Source organism: Etheostoma spectabile, unplaced genomic scaffold, assembly GCF_008692095.1.
Source record: "Etheostoma spectabile isolate EspeVRDwgs_2016 unplaced genomic scaffold, UIUC_Espe_1.0 scaffold00009078, whole genome shotgun sequence".
Taxonomy (NCBI): Eukaryota; Metazoa; Chordata; class Actinopteri; order Perciformes; family Percidae; genus Etheostoma; species Etheostoma spectabile.
Genome location: NW_022603653.1, coordinates 18,233 through 33,582, shown reverse-complemented (window position 1 = coordinate 33,582; position 15,350 = coordinate 18,233). Strand labels below are relative to the sequence as shown.

The 15,350-nt window shown below is 40.1% G+C and overlaps 1 protein-coding gene across 1 annotated transcript; it reads right to left on the bottom strand.

The window, feature by feature from the left end:
* Positions 1-3,392: 3,392 nt before the first annotated feature.
* On the bottom strand, positions 3,393-6,192 carry LOC116678996 (sterile alpha motif domain-containing protein 3; the record flags this gene model as incomplete). The annotated part of the gene is given in 4 exon segments (XM_032508736.1): positions 3,393-3,746; positions 3,886-3,975; positions 4,277-4,432; positions 5,159-6,192. Coding segments are annotated over 4 exon segments (1,566 nt in total). The 5' UTR covers positions 6,164-6,192.
* Between the last annotated feature and the right edge of the window lie 9,158 nt (positions 6,193-15,350).

The following is a 15,350-nucleotide window of genomic DNA, read 5'->3' as shown; positions in this document are numbered from 1 at the left end:
TTTAACAAAAATGTGGCTTGGATATTGCAGTACTCCATATTGCGATATTGATAAAATTGTGATTATTGTGCAGCCCTACTCCAAATGAAGATCAGCGTCCAAGTTACTTTTTTAAAGTCTGAACAGAAGGCAGGAACGGTTTGAAATTTGAGCTGTTTCGAATAGCCTGTCAGTCCGTTCTATCTATTGAATATCTGTGTTTTCGGGGCACACTCCAAGAAGAAGAGGACCGTTGCTGTCTCTCCATGCCTGCTGTCAGCCTGCCTTATTGATGTCCATGCCACCACCGGCTCACTGACTGATTGCTGGATGAACATCCCCCTGATTGATGTGACAGACCATTGGCCTGATGTTCCAAGCCCCTCCACCCCCCCTACCCCTGCCCCTTTCCCACAGCAGAACTCGGGTTAGACAGTGAGTGTGAGTGCCTTGGTGTGTTTTTACTGCAACAACCCCAGTAAGCCACTTCCAAACTTTTGAGGTTGAGGTTTTTACAACAGGCTGGCTGGCATGAGCCCCACATTGATGCAAATGTTCCAGTGATGAAAAGGGACTGTTTGCCCCAAAAGACCTTTTGTTGATGAATTTAAGCAGCAACAGGGCCTTAAGGGAATGAAATCAATGAGCAGTTGTCTGCACACTTCAAGGTCCATGCTTGCTGTTGCATTTGAACTTGTACCAAACAATCCCATTTTGTCAGGTCTTATACTGTTGAAGGCACTCAAATTGTCCTCTGTGTCAGTGGGCTGATGAATAGTTAATGAGTGTATATTATTCCTTATCCAGGGGCCACTGTATAATTCCCTGTTGGAGCTTCTGCTTGCTTGTCAAAACCATTGTCTTCCCATTCATGTTGCCATGTCAAGGTCTTTCATTCAGCGTGTCAGGGGCTTCAACGATCCACCATTAAAGTTGTATTATCTGGTGGAAGCTGGCCATAGATTTGACAGCTTTTTGTGCCTCTTCGGTCAGGTAGACAGGCAGGGAGGTGTGCTTCTGTTGTCACAAAGGAGGAAGACATCAGGACCAAAGGCTGATGAGGTGAAGCCAGTTTCTGAATTCAATTTAGAATTCTAGTTAAAGGGGATATATTTTGCTAATTTTCAGGCTCATATGTGCTTTGTGTTTCTACTAGAGCATGATCAGGCCCAACCTAGTCCATATCCACAACATTCTACTTCCAAGATTGTGTAGGAGCTGCTGGGCCAGTTGTCCCTTATTTTGGCCAGATGTCTGTTACCTTCCGCTTTCTATGTGTTAGCATTCTAAACTCGTGTTGGTTAATGAGGACTATGGTTAACAGATCTCTGCAGGGTTATTCCAGACAGCTAGCTAGACTATCTGTCCAATCGGAGGTGTCTGTTGCAAGAGTAAAACTACTTTTGAACGTACACATTTTCCACCAAAACAAGTTCCTTCCTGAGATTAATTAGCAGCGAAACTGTTTCTCTTTCCAGCTCTTAGTGCCGCCCAAGACCGTCTTTTATCGAGGGAGGAGTCTGACACAAGTAACCATAGGAGCTGTAGGGGGGGCTCTATAGAGAAACCTGAAAGAGGGGGGGAGCTCTGTAAACCAGTTATGGTTTAGTAGTGAGATTTCACAATTCAGAAGAGGTTTCCTCTACATTTGTTGCATTGGTTTCAACACTGCCACGCCTCTGCAGGATACTAATGGTGGGTCCTGAGTGTTTGGATTTCAATGTGAGAAGTGAACGTGAACACAGATTATGCAGACCAAAGTAAATGTTTGACCCTTTTTTCACAAGAAACATATCTCCTGAACATTACAGACCTACAAATTAGGAGAAAATGATCTTTGTCACATATTTTGGTCTCAGCAACAAACTCTCACAAGATTTGGCATCACGGATGGCTAAAGTCAACTAATGCTTGAACGCTACTGATAACTTATCGTAATGCTAAATATGGCTGAACGCTTTGGGAATATCTAATGTTAGCAAAACAAGTTATAAATAAAGTGTGAGCATTTTCCATACATCCACATGGCCTTGTTCTACACTTACAAATAAAGCTGTGCCCACTTGGGAGACAGGAAGTGTACCGCTTCATACCATTGGCGCAGCATGTATCCTAAGATCTAAATATATCTAAAGAATCTTTAATTAAACTGAAAGACACGTGTTGCACGGTGGTGTTTCCTTTTATGTTCTTTTTTATAACATATTTGCATGGATGTTTAGTAAGGTACAGCTGACCAACTCTAGCTATGGAATAACCACCTTTTTGGACTGACGTTTTGAAAGGGCTCCATAATAGTACACAACAACTGCAGTGCGCTCCATTCTTCTTGGGGCTAAGTAGTATTTTTTGATGACCATGGTGGAGAACGGGCCTGCTTGGATTCATAAGGTTCCCTCTTTTGATGCAGTCTTGTTGGGTCGTAATTCTGCAATCCCCATTTGAATCTGAGTGTTTTTTTTTCTCCACCCAGTGTGCTCCTGTGAAAGAGTTCCTCATCCTTATTCACTTTATCCAGAATGGGTTTTAGGCCTTTGCCGGCATCTCTGCCTGATCAGATAGATGGTATGCGCCAGGTATGGAAGATGGGACCATTTTGTGATATGTATACACTGTAAAAAAAGATTAGTTGACCCAACTTAACTACGTAAAGTCATCTTGTTGCTTTGACTGAGTTAATTTGAGTCAACTTATAGCATCAAGGTTATTACACTTCAAAACACGAGTTCATACAGCAAGCAGTCGGTTGACTCAACTTTCTGTATCAAGTAAGTTAGACTTGAAAATATTATTTGCGATAACTTTGAGATGTTGGTTGAATTTATTTCATCAAGTTGCCACAACTGTGAATCAAGTTTACTCAACATGGATTGAATAATTGATACAACTCGCGATTTGTTGACTCAACTTTCTATATCGAGCAATGTGGACTGGAAAACATTAATTAAGAGAACTATAAGAATGTTGGTTGAACTTATTTTATTAAGTTTGAGCTACATTCTTTTCTACTGCTCTATTGCCAAGGTACTTGAGTTTACAGACATTGCTAAATTTCACTAATTTAAGCAAACTAATATCTGCAAAGTATCTACATGAGAATTGGCCAGTCAAACTTAAATATTAACACATGAAAAATCTGCTGAAAAGACAATAAGGACTTTTATAAAAAACCCAACAAGTCCAACTTTTGAGTGTTGAGCATTGTTGCAGGAAAATGAACTGAAATCTCCACTCTGTTCATGTTTTCATTATAACATAAAATACAAATTAGTGTCTGCAAGAGAAATTTCCTCAAAAGAAAAATGTTAAAACATGAAAACGTAAAAAACTGTGGTGGCCCACAGAAGGGCTTTACATTTCTTTCTTCTTACAACATAGTGGAAAAGAAATTGGAAAAAAACTAGAACACTTACTCAGGGCCAAATGCAGAAACATCATCCTAAGCCATCACACTAACTGAGCAGTTTATTCTTTAAAGAGTGGACTCTGGGAGTGCACATCTCAGACCCGATTCCCATGAACAGGCGCTGAATCACCTCAAAAGTATATTTTGTGTCTTTTGGATAGTCAAGGTTCAGCATGTACAGCAGGCCCATCAGGTTCACAAAAGCGTTGGGTACATCACCAAGATGACGCATGACAATCTTTTCCTCAATGACGATGGCAACATCGTTGTAGGAAACTGGAAGGGGCTCCTTCACATCTTCAACGACCAAAAGGATTCCAATCATCATTCCCTTGATGACGTCCTCTCCAGGATCTGTTGGCTTCATGCAAAACAAACATAACAAAAAGGGGCCGGTGCTTTAGACATGTTTTGCTATATCTACACAGAGGATGCCTGAAATGATGTGTAACCATGCCCATTGTGAACTTGTTTTTGTTGAACAACATTTTGCTGCTTACCTCACATCTCTTCATCAATGTAGAAGGATTTTCCTTCACGTACCATGGCAGCCCCTGCAAAGCTGCTGCTCTCTTCCTTTGGTTTGATGCCTGCAAAAATACGATACGCGAATTCAGTGTATTTCAAAACTGATTTTTGTCAACCCTCAAATGACGGAAACTGAGCTTCAGTCCAGAGAGGCAACTTAAACTGACCTCACCGACAGATTTTATTCAACAAACCCAGCATTTCTCTCTCCATGTCCTCCATCCAACAGAGATATTTTCTTATTCAATTTGTATCAAAGTGCCTATCCAATCATATTAATTAGAGGTTTACTGTCTGTCATAATCTAAATCTCGGTCCCACTCCTCAGTGGGGTTGCAACCCCACAAACAACTATGCACTTACATCCTTGTCGAGACTCTCCATTAAGGATGTCATTTCTTGAACTTCCTCGAAGCGCTTCAACCGGAATAACTGAAGAAGTTTATGCAGATGGCTGTCCAGACCCTCATAGAACTTATTGATGTCCATTGACATGAGTCTGGTGAATTCCTTGATGATCTATGTGGAGAAGTAACATGACAGTTTTAGTTTAAGCTGAAAGTCACCTAAATTTTCACATTTGATAACAGTGGAGACTTGTCTCATGGTGCATATTTCATTATTGGTAACTTCAACAATCTGTGTCCTCAGACTGGCAGAATGGCTTGTGTGGCAGGTTATTGAATTTTATTAATGTTTACATCAGACTGACATGTCAGTGCTTTGTTATGTTGTCATAATAATTCATACATGCTAAGTAACAAGGCTGTAAGTTTAACAAATCAGTATGTACTACTATGATTTTAGTAGTTAAAATAATTCATATGAGTTAAAGCATTATTTAATATCAATATATAGGAGTGGCCTACAGAAAAGATCAATTCATGTTTAATGTGTCAAATATTGTGTTAGTCATGACAGTGCAAGTTATTGCTTGTGTCTGTTGATTAAAAAAGATGAAATAGTTTCATGTTTGTATATTCTGGGTCACATCAGAAGTCAAATTACAGGTATACAGTAAATTGTTGTGTGTTTTACTGTTATGTAAAAATGGGTCACTTTTGACCCTTAACATCATTAAAGTGTTCCATAAATGTGTTAAACAATTTTTAATTCTACTCCCAATATTTTACTTTAGGAGCACATGTACTCAATGGAAGGAATGTTAGCATTGAGCCCTGCAACATACACAATACAACATTACTACTATGCTATGACTAAGACATTTTTTTTTACAAATTTTACCTGTCTTTCAGTAAAAAGGGCTGGCCATCTGACTCTCATTTCGGCCACAGGTGGCTCCTCTTCAACAATCTCCTGTCTTCTCAGTGCGTATGTGGCATTCATTGCATCATCGATGTAGGCCAGGTTTGGGGTGGTTTTTCTCATCTCCTGGACCATCTTTTCTCTATCTTCTTCAAGACTTCGGCTGTCTTTTCCCTGGGGGAGATCTGGAAGAAAATTTGTTTCAGACCGTCGAGGTTTCTTCACTTTGTTTCTCTTCCCTCGTGTGTCCCCAGCACCTCTTTTCTCAGAATTAACCTCCAGTTCTCGGCAGCCCAAATTTTTCAATTTCTGTCTGTAATTGCCCATCTTGAACTTTATGCTGTGTTTCCATCCATACCATCCACATGTGGAGCCAGGTTCTGTAAGGCAAGGGTGTTTTTCAACGAGTGCCTTGGCTACACATCCAAAATGTTCAAGTGTAGGGTAGGTCATGAATGAATATATTTTTTCAACAAGTTTGAGCAGAATCTCAGACTTCATGTCCCTTGAAATGGATAGAAGTGCTCCACTTTCTCTAAAAGCATCATTGCCCTGCCTGAGCCTCAGCTCAACATCATATGAGAAGGTGGGAATGTGAAAATGAGCTGGCCATTGCTGTGAACGCTGACCTGCAAAGCACTCTGTTTGGCTGCTCAATGAAGAAGATGTCGTCGGAGATGATGTTTGAGCTGAAGAAGATGCTGCCGGAGACAAAGGTACAGCAGAGCCAAAAGTGTCCAAACTTGAGTCTGAAGAGACAGGGCAGAAAATGACTTGCAATGTCACCTTGTCCTTTGGTAGATCGTCAACACACGTGAGGTTACAGAAGTCTTTGAAATCCTCATCTTCATATTGAAGGTCAAATGAAGAGTGTAACTGCAGTTTGTTTTTCAACACCCGTTTCAGGCCATCAACGGAATCTGGAACTGAGTCCAAGCGGAGCTTTCTAATGTCCTTTGCTGAAACGATCACACGCAACAGCATCTTCTTGCGACTTTGAAACTCTCAGGACTTCTCTGGCGATGAAGGAAAAAAAAGAATGTAAGAAAAAACAAAATGAACAATAAACATTATTAACCATGAACATGCATACATACACATTTTCTTCTGTTTAAAACCTGTTTTTACGTTCATGGACATACTGCATGTTTTTCAGAGCAAGAAGAACACACCATTTAAAAAGTAAAATAACAGCCCAACTATACCTTAATGAAGCAAAAAAACTTTTGATGTCACCATCAGTTTCCCTGCTTTTGTGTATGGATACAAGGGTTGATATCCATTTAGTTCGTGTAATTCCACAATCACCAGTTCAGAAGACTGTTTTTTCATCAACTCATAACTGCGCAGGTGCTCCATGTACCATGCATGGTATGGTTCTATGAGGAAGGACACTTTGCTGGACACAACTACAATTTTAACCAGCTTCCCAAAGTCAGGCAGGCCACTGGTGTGCCCCACGGACAGAAACATACCCTCTGAATACTTTGTGCCATACAGGCAGGCATTGGTTGCAAGAGACAATAGACTTATGTTTCCAAATTTTAGCTCTACAGCCCGCCTCATGGAGTGCTCAAGTGCATCAGGTGAAACAACTGCAGTATGTCCAACTTCCAGATCAGGTCTGAAAAGACTTGGCAAATCTAGATGGTAAGCTAAAGTAAGCTGGTGTTTTGTTGATAGAGTGAGCAATATGTTTCTGAAATTGTGAGAATCATGCACCAACCTTTTAAAAAAGTTGTGCTTAGCTTCAAATCTAATAGTCCAGAAATCAACTAGGGGACCAAATCTCCGAATCAGTTCAGGATAATGTTCTAAGAAGTGGTGCTTGGGCAGGAGGTGGAAATCAGGAAACACCTCTTTTAATAGGCACCTGTGATCGGAGATTTTACACTCCAAGTATGCCAATGTCTCTTCTGAAAAATGTCCACTAGCTAGAAGCTCTACTATTTCTTTCAGATCTAATAGAATCCCCCAAACTTTGTCATCTTCTGGTATAATGTGACCGATCATTAGAGGCAGAAGTCTCAATAGTGTCCAGTTTTCGTGGCAATTCCCACCAATAGATTTTTTTGATGCAAAAGACTTTGAAATTGGATTAGGTCTGTTGGTTTTATCTGTAAACTTGAAAGGGAAGGATTCAATTATGGAATTCAGCTCATCTATTGTAAAGTAGCGTTTGGATATCAGAGACTTTATGCATAGACTTAATTCCCGTGGCACTATTCCTTCAAAAAGGTCGTGCATAAAATCTGGGGGGAAGCCCTGGACTGTGTGGAAATGAGAAAGTCTATCGAGAACACAGTCACTCTTTACTCCATTCACAGAAACAAACTGATGTCTTTTTAATTCCAGAAGGTCCTGTTTGTGAGATTCAACTGTCCGGAGTGGAAATACTCTCTCCTTTACCTCGTGAATGTCAATATCTTGCCGACTAGCTAAACAAAACCGGCAAAATTTGTCGACATTAAAATTCTCATGAAACCCAGCAAGTGAATGGGCCCCCAAGTTGTCTGCAGACACATACAGCACAGTACCTCTAACAGTTGTTCCCAATTTCTGAACATACAATCCTTGCTGCTCAAGTACTTCAAGGTCTTTTATCAGTGGTTCAAGAATGGCTCCATACCCATATTTCTTCACATCATTGCTATGACACAGACATGCAAGGTAGATTGACTGTACAGATGATCTATATCGTATAGGTAAATTTGAAATGACCCAATAAACTGCACAGATCTTGTTTTTTTTTTGATGTTCCTAGTGGGTTGCACACTTCAAAGTCGTCTATGTACAGTCCTAGGGCAATGCTAAGATCTTTTGACGATAGCAAAATATTGTCTTTGTAATATAGACCGTCTCTGTATGTTTTGTACTGAGACAAGTGTTCAACTCTTTCAATATGTCCTGTCTCCAAGACTTTATCTATCACATCACTGCGATTTAACAGCTCTGTCAGGACTTTCAAAACCGGAATATAAACAAATTTCCGTCTTGAAGATGTATCTAAAACATATTCAATCGGCTCAATCACTTTAAAATTTTTCTTGTAAAAAGTTTCTCTTTTGTATTCAGAACCAAAAGGCCCGTCTTTTGACAGGAAACTTAGGGGGTTAACTTTTTTAACTATCTCTGTTATAGCAGCAGTGACTGCACTGTTCACTGCACAATTATGGTTGATCAGTACACTTTCAATTATTTTTGGTGTGTACTCTTCTACAACTGAGCTAATACTACAAAGCTCATCTATTATTTCCTGAGTTGTTGTTTTAGACACATGCAAATGTGTTTGCATACGCAGTAAGAGAGATGCAACTTTGTGTTGAAGTAAATCATGCAGGTCTAGATCCTCTATGAAATAATCTGTTAAGTCTAGATCGTCTGAGTGTGTCTCAAAGTTTGTACTTTCAGAGTTTAAAGTGCCCTGAATGAAGGTTTGATACAGGTTTTCTCGAAAATTGTCAACAGTACAGAGGTGATGTTTCTTACTCTTATGTGCACGAAAAGTACTGTACACACTTGACTGAAACCTACATTCTTTATACGGACATTTAACAGTTTCCTTATTGTGTATGTGTATTTTCAAATGTGCAAAATACTGTGAATCACTACAAGTCTCTGAAAAATTGCACAGTTCACAATTTAACCTTGCAGTCACCTGCTTTGAACGGGCTTGACTATGGTCTCTTTTAAATGTTTTTTCAGAGATGATTCTGTCCTGAAGGAGCACACACAGTCTGCATAGACACAGGGAAGAGGACAGTTTCTTGCCTGATGACAGTGCTTCAGCTTATAATGGACAATTAGTGTACGTTGGTTCGGCGAGGAGAAATTGCAACACTTGCAGGACCACCTCATTGAGGGGCAGTTGCCACAAACAGCACAGCCTACACTGAAGTGTTGGAACCCTGTACAGAAAACAAAGGGGGGGAAAAAAAACATACAACAGTTATCAGCAAAATTGGCTTGATTGCATAAATATTTTTCATGTTGTATCAAATATTTATTTAATTTAATAATTGCCTAAAACAGTTGTCCTATATAATTGGAGTCATCCAGTGCAAAAATGAACATAATGAACATTATAACTCAAAGGACTATTTACAATATTTACATTTTTTCAAAAAAAAGACTTAAATGTATGCCAAATCTCAAAACAGTGACGCCATTCTTCTATGTAGAACGGTTACAGACTATTTGTGATCATATTAGACTATTTTGACCTGGAGTTATCTATTGTTTTAGCTTTCCGTCTTTTATGTTTATTAAATGATTGAAATATGAACCAGAGGTGCCGTTTTGGATCATACACAATCCCTTCGGGTCGACACGATTTCAAACGGCATAGGGCTCCTTTCCCATTGGCCAACAAACCCACGTCTGATCTCCAGCTGGCGGCCTGCGTGACCGTTCACCCCCACTGCTGCGCGAGTGTAACGGCACACATATCACTATGCAGTTAAAAACAATCACCTATCACTACGTGTTTATACAGCATCTAACTCTACATAAATATATACACACACATATATATATATATATATATATATATATATATATATAGTCCGTACACTACGGCGGTGGTCCGTATTTTTCCACTCCTCTTCCCCACGGACCATGAGCTGCTCTGTTATCTCGCTGTCTGGTCAAAGCTGTACCAGATTGATTGATGGCGAGCAAAGCTTCTTGTGCAGGTCGCAACGTCACGTAAATTGGCGGGTGGACCCGGACATATCGATTTTACTGTTCACACATTTTTCCATAGACGACAAGTCTCGCACCGTTTCACTCGTATAAAAGTAGCGTTATTTTATTGGTGCCGAATACTTGTTACAGTTGAATGAGGCTCAACCAGAGCTACATTAATACTTGCCGTGACACTCCGGCGCTAGCTTAGCCAGCTAGCGCTAGCTAGCTAACGTTACATGCTACAGCATTTCCAAAAAACGAACATGAAATATTCATCGCATGTTATGTTGACGGATAATTTGAAACGGAGAGACATTAGATGACCAATGCACATTACCAACAGATGAATAATTAAGCTAAAACAATTTTAAATGTACTTACTTGGACGGCTCGGCTCCGAGGAAAAAAGATGGCGGTCAGCTCAGATTTTGAGAGTTCAATGCTGCGCGTGACGTCACTGCAGGCGCATGCGTGTTGGTTGAAATGCCCACCTTGACCTATTTTCTGAAGTGAACTGAATGGATTCTTATAAGTTTTTTATGAGCTTTCGCGCTTTTTTCAAGTTGTAGTTGTGGTTACTCTTCTTACTTTGTTGTAATAGGCAATAAGTTCTCTCAGCTTGTTAAAAATAGTCCCTCTGGCTAAAAGCCCAAATCCTTTTTAACAGTGTAGCTTTCGTAATGTTAGCAGCACTGTCAGTTATGGGGTAAACCACTTTATCTTCCAATCTTTTACAACATTGAGAAGCTTTCTGGCTAGGTTTGCCCTCTGCGTGCCGGTCGCTAAAATCAAAACAGTCCAATAGGTTGAACGACATGTTGAAGTCTTCAATGAAGTGGCATGTTACTGCTGCAAATGAGATTGTAGCCCTTGATGTCCAACAGTCTGTGGTTAAGCAAACTGCTGACACTTTAGACAGCCTCTCCTTCAGTGATGCTGTTTCTTTCTGATACATGTTTCAGACTGTCTCAGATGCTGTCTACCTTGATGGAAGAGTGTGGGAAGGGTTGAGAGTATTGCTGTATTGCTTGAATCCTTTGTATATCACAATTTTGAATGGCTTGATGTCAGTAGCCATATACTTAGCACTTTTTATTAACAGTGTCCCCGGTGATTTGGAAGGTGGACAATATTAACAGTAATGATTCAATGGTGATCATGGGATGTAGCAAGCTTTAAACAAGCAGTGGGATAACAAAGAGGCCCTTACTATGAACTTCAGGTTCAACCCAGAGTTTAGTGTATCACAATGGTGGAATAGTTTTTAATTCAATTCAATTCCATTTTATTTATAGTATCAATTCATAACAAGAGTTATCTCAAGACACTTTACAGATAGACCACACTCCAGAATTTACAAGGACCCAACAGTTCTAGTGGTTTCCTCCAGAGCAAGCAACAGTGCGACAGTGGCAAGGAAAAACTTCCTTTTAGGCAGAAACCTCGGTCAGACCCAGGCTCTTGGTAGGCGGTGTCTGACGAGCCGGTTGGGGTTAGAATGAAGAGTGGCAATAACAAAAATAGAAAAAATTTGTAGTTTGTAGCAGTTCTTTGTAGTAGTTCATAGCATAGCAGGACGCTGTGCGGCATTACAAGGCACAGCAGGACGTAGCAGGACGTAGCAGGACGTAGCAGGACACCGCAGGACACCGCAGTGTAGCAGTTGAACATGGCATCACAGAACGTGTAGCGGGACCATGGCAATAGCTGCTACCCTGATTTCGGAGCCTCTCTGATCCAAGGGAACATGCTGGGGAAAAAAGAACATAAGGACTCCTGGGAATGACTCCCCAGAGCTAGGTTAGTAACAAGCATTTCTGGGACATGGATGCACATAAATGGAAAGATGGAAAGATAGAGGAGAGAGGAGATCAGTGTATCAAAATAAGTCCCCAGCTGTCTAAAACTATTACAAAAAAACCAAGAGAGACGAGGTAAAGAGAGCTCCAGCCCGGGCCGGGCTAGAACTCTCCACAACCGGATCGGGCTGTATGCCAAGTCTCCCTTTAGTTCTATTATATTCTTGATTATATGATAGATAAATCTGAAAACTATGTGACTAACTACTACTCCTAACATATTCGATTCTATGCCCTAACTAGTGTATCAAAATAAGTCCCCAGCTGTCTAAAACTATTATTACAACAAAACCAAGAGAGACAAGGTAAAGAGAGCTCCAGCCCGCCGGGCCAGAACTCCCCCAACCGGATCGGGCTGTATGCCAGTCTCCCTTTAGTTATATTATATGATAGATAAATCTGAAAACTATGTGACTAACTACTACTCCCTAACAATATTCGATTCTATGCCCTAACTATAAGCTTTATCAAAAAGGAAAGTCTTAAGCCTACTCTTAAATGTGGAGACGGTGTCTGCCTCCCGGACCCAAACTGGAACCTGGTTCCACAGGAGAGGAGCCTGATAGCTGAACGCTCTGGCTCCCGTTCTACTTTTAGAGACTCTAGGAACCACCAGTAACCCTGCATTCTGGGAGCGTAGTTCTCTCCCAGGGTTGTAAGGTACTATAAGCTCTTTAAGATAAGATGGAGCCTGACCATGAAGAGCTTTGTAGGTGAGAAGAAGGATTTTAAATTCTATTCTAAATTTTACAGGAAGCCAATGCAGAGAAGCTAAAACAGGAGAAACGTGATCTCTTTTCCTGATTCCCGTCAGAACACGTGCTGCAGCATTCTGGATCAGCTGTAGAGTCTTTATGGATTTTTTCGAGCAGCCTGATAGTAAAGAATTGCAGTAATCCAACCTAGAAGTAACAAATGCATGGACTAGTTTTTCTGCATCATTTTAGACAGGATATTCCTGATTTTTGCAATATTACGTAGGTGAAAAAAGGCGATCCTTGAAATTTGCTTTAAGTGGGAATTAAAGGACATGTCCTGATCAAAGATGACTCCAAGATTCTTCACTGTGGTGCTGGAGGCCAGGGTGATGCCATCCAGAGTAACTATATCTTTGGATAGTGCGTCACGGAGGTGCTTGGGTCCGAGAGCAATAACTTCAGTTTTATCTGAGTTTAACATTAGAAAATTACAGGTCATCCAGGTTTTAATATCTTGAAGGCACGTTTGAAGTTTAACTAACTGATTAGTTTCATCCGGCTTGATTGATAGATATAATTGAGTATCATCTGCATAACAATGAAAGTTTATGGAGTGTTTCCTAATAATACTGCCTAAAGGAAGCATATATAAAGTGAACAGGATTGGACCGAGCACAGATCCTTGTGGGACTCCATGACTAACCTTGGCGTGCACAGAGGATTCATCGTTAACAGTAACAAACTGAGATCGATCTGATAAATAAGACTTAAACCAGCTTAGAGCAGTCCCTTAAATGCCAATTAAATGTTCCAATCTCTGTAATAAGATATAATGGTCAATGGTATCAAATGCAGCGCTAAGATCTAATAACACAAGTACAGAGATAAGTCCTTTGTCTGAAGCAATTAGGAGGTCATTAGTAATTTTCACAAGTGCTGTCTCTGTGCTATGATGAACTCTAAATCCTGACTGAAAATCCTCAAATAAGCTGTTGCTATGCAGAAAGTCGCACAGCTGTTTGGCGACTGCTTTCTCAAGAATCTTAGAGAGAAATGGAAGGTTGGATATAGGTCTATAGTTGGCTAAAACATCTGGATCAAGGTTTGGCTTTTTCAGAAGAGGTTAATTACAGCTACTTTAAAGTTCTGTGGTACATAGCCTGTTAATAAAGACAAATTGGTTATATTCAGTAGTGAAGTGTTGACTAATGGTAAAACTTCTTTAAGTAGCCTAGTCGGGATGGGATCTAAGAGGCAGGTTGATGGCTTAGATGAAGAAATAATTGAATTAAATTGATAAAGATCAAGTGAAGCAAAGCAGTCAAAACATGTATCTGGTTTTACAGCTGTTTCTAAGGTTCCTGAGTTTAGAGATAAGCCAGTTAAAGGCAGGTCTTGGTGAATTTTGCTTCTAATAGTTATATTTTATCATTGAAGAATCTCATAAAGTCGTTACTACTAAGAGCTATGGAATTCTTGGCTCAGTAGAGGTGTGACCTTCTGTTAGCCTGGCTACAGTACTGAAAAGAAACCTGGGGTTGTTCCTATTTCCTCTATCAATGACGAGTAGTACGCTGCTCTGGCATTACGGAGGGCCTTCCTATACGTTTTAAGACTATCTTGCCAGGTTAAACGAGAATTTTCCAGTTTGGTGGAGCGCCAGATCTTCTCAAGTTTCCACGATATTTGCTTTAATTTGCGAGTTTCAGTTTTATACCATGGAGCTAACCTTCTTTGTTTAATTATCTTCTTTTTTAGAGGGGCAACAGAGTCTAGAGTCATTCGCAGCGAGCCTGCTGCACTATCAACAAAATGATCGATTTGGGAGGGACTAATAGCATAGGAGTCCTCCGTTACTTTGGGACTTGGTAATGAATTAAATGCTAACGGAATCGCATCCTTAAATTTAGCTACAGCACTATCAGATAGACATCTTGTATAGGATGTTTTGCCTAACGGCGTGTAGTTCAGCAGTATAAACTCAAAAGTTATCAAACAGTGGTCAGATAGGAAGGGATTCTGTGGGAACACTATTAAATGTTTAATTTCAACACCATATACCAGAACAAGATCGAGGGTGTGGTTAAAACGGTGAGTCGGTTTATGTACACTTTGAGAGAAGCCAATAGAATCTAATAGAGAGATAAACGCAGTGCTAAGGCTATCATTCTCATCGTCCACATGAATATTAAAATCCCCTACAATAATAACTTTGTCCGTTTTTAGCACTAGGTTCGATAGAAACTCTGCAAATTCGGATAAAAATTCAGAGTATGGGCCAGGTGCTCGGTACACTATAACAAATAGAACTGGTTGCATTGATTTCCAACTTGGGTGTGAAAGACTAAGAACAAGACTTTCAAATGAGTTATAATTTAGTTTAGGTTTAGAGCTGATTAGTAGACTAGAATCAAAGATAGCTGCAACTCCACCTCCTCGGCCTGTGCCTCGAGGAATGTGAGTATTAATATGACTGGGGGGGTGGATTCATTTAGACTAACATATTCTCCATCACCCAGCCAGGTTTCAGTAAGACAAAATAAATCAATATTAGAATCTGATATCAATTCATTTACTAGTACACCTTTAGAAGAGAGAGATCTGATGTTTAAGAGTCCACATTTAATTCTCTTATTCTTTTGAACTATTGCACTTGTGGTTTTAATTTTTATGAGGTTTTCATGCACAGCTTTTACCGTGTTCAATCGCCGTGGTAACTTAAGATGAACACCTAACCTGGTTGGGAGCAGGTTATGTTGGACATTCGAGATCAATCAATGTAAAAGCACTGCCTACTGACCAATCAGTACTCAATTAAAAGCGGCGTCACCGTTTTTAGAAGATCAGCTAGATAGAGAGAGAGAGAGAGAGAGAGAGAGAGACAAAAGGGGGACTCGTAATAGTTAAAACGTATAGAGACCGACA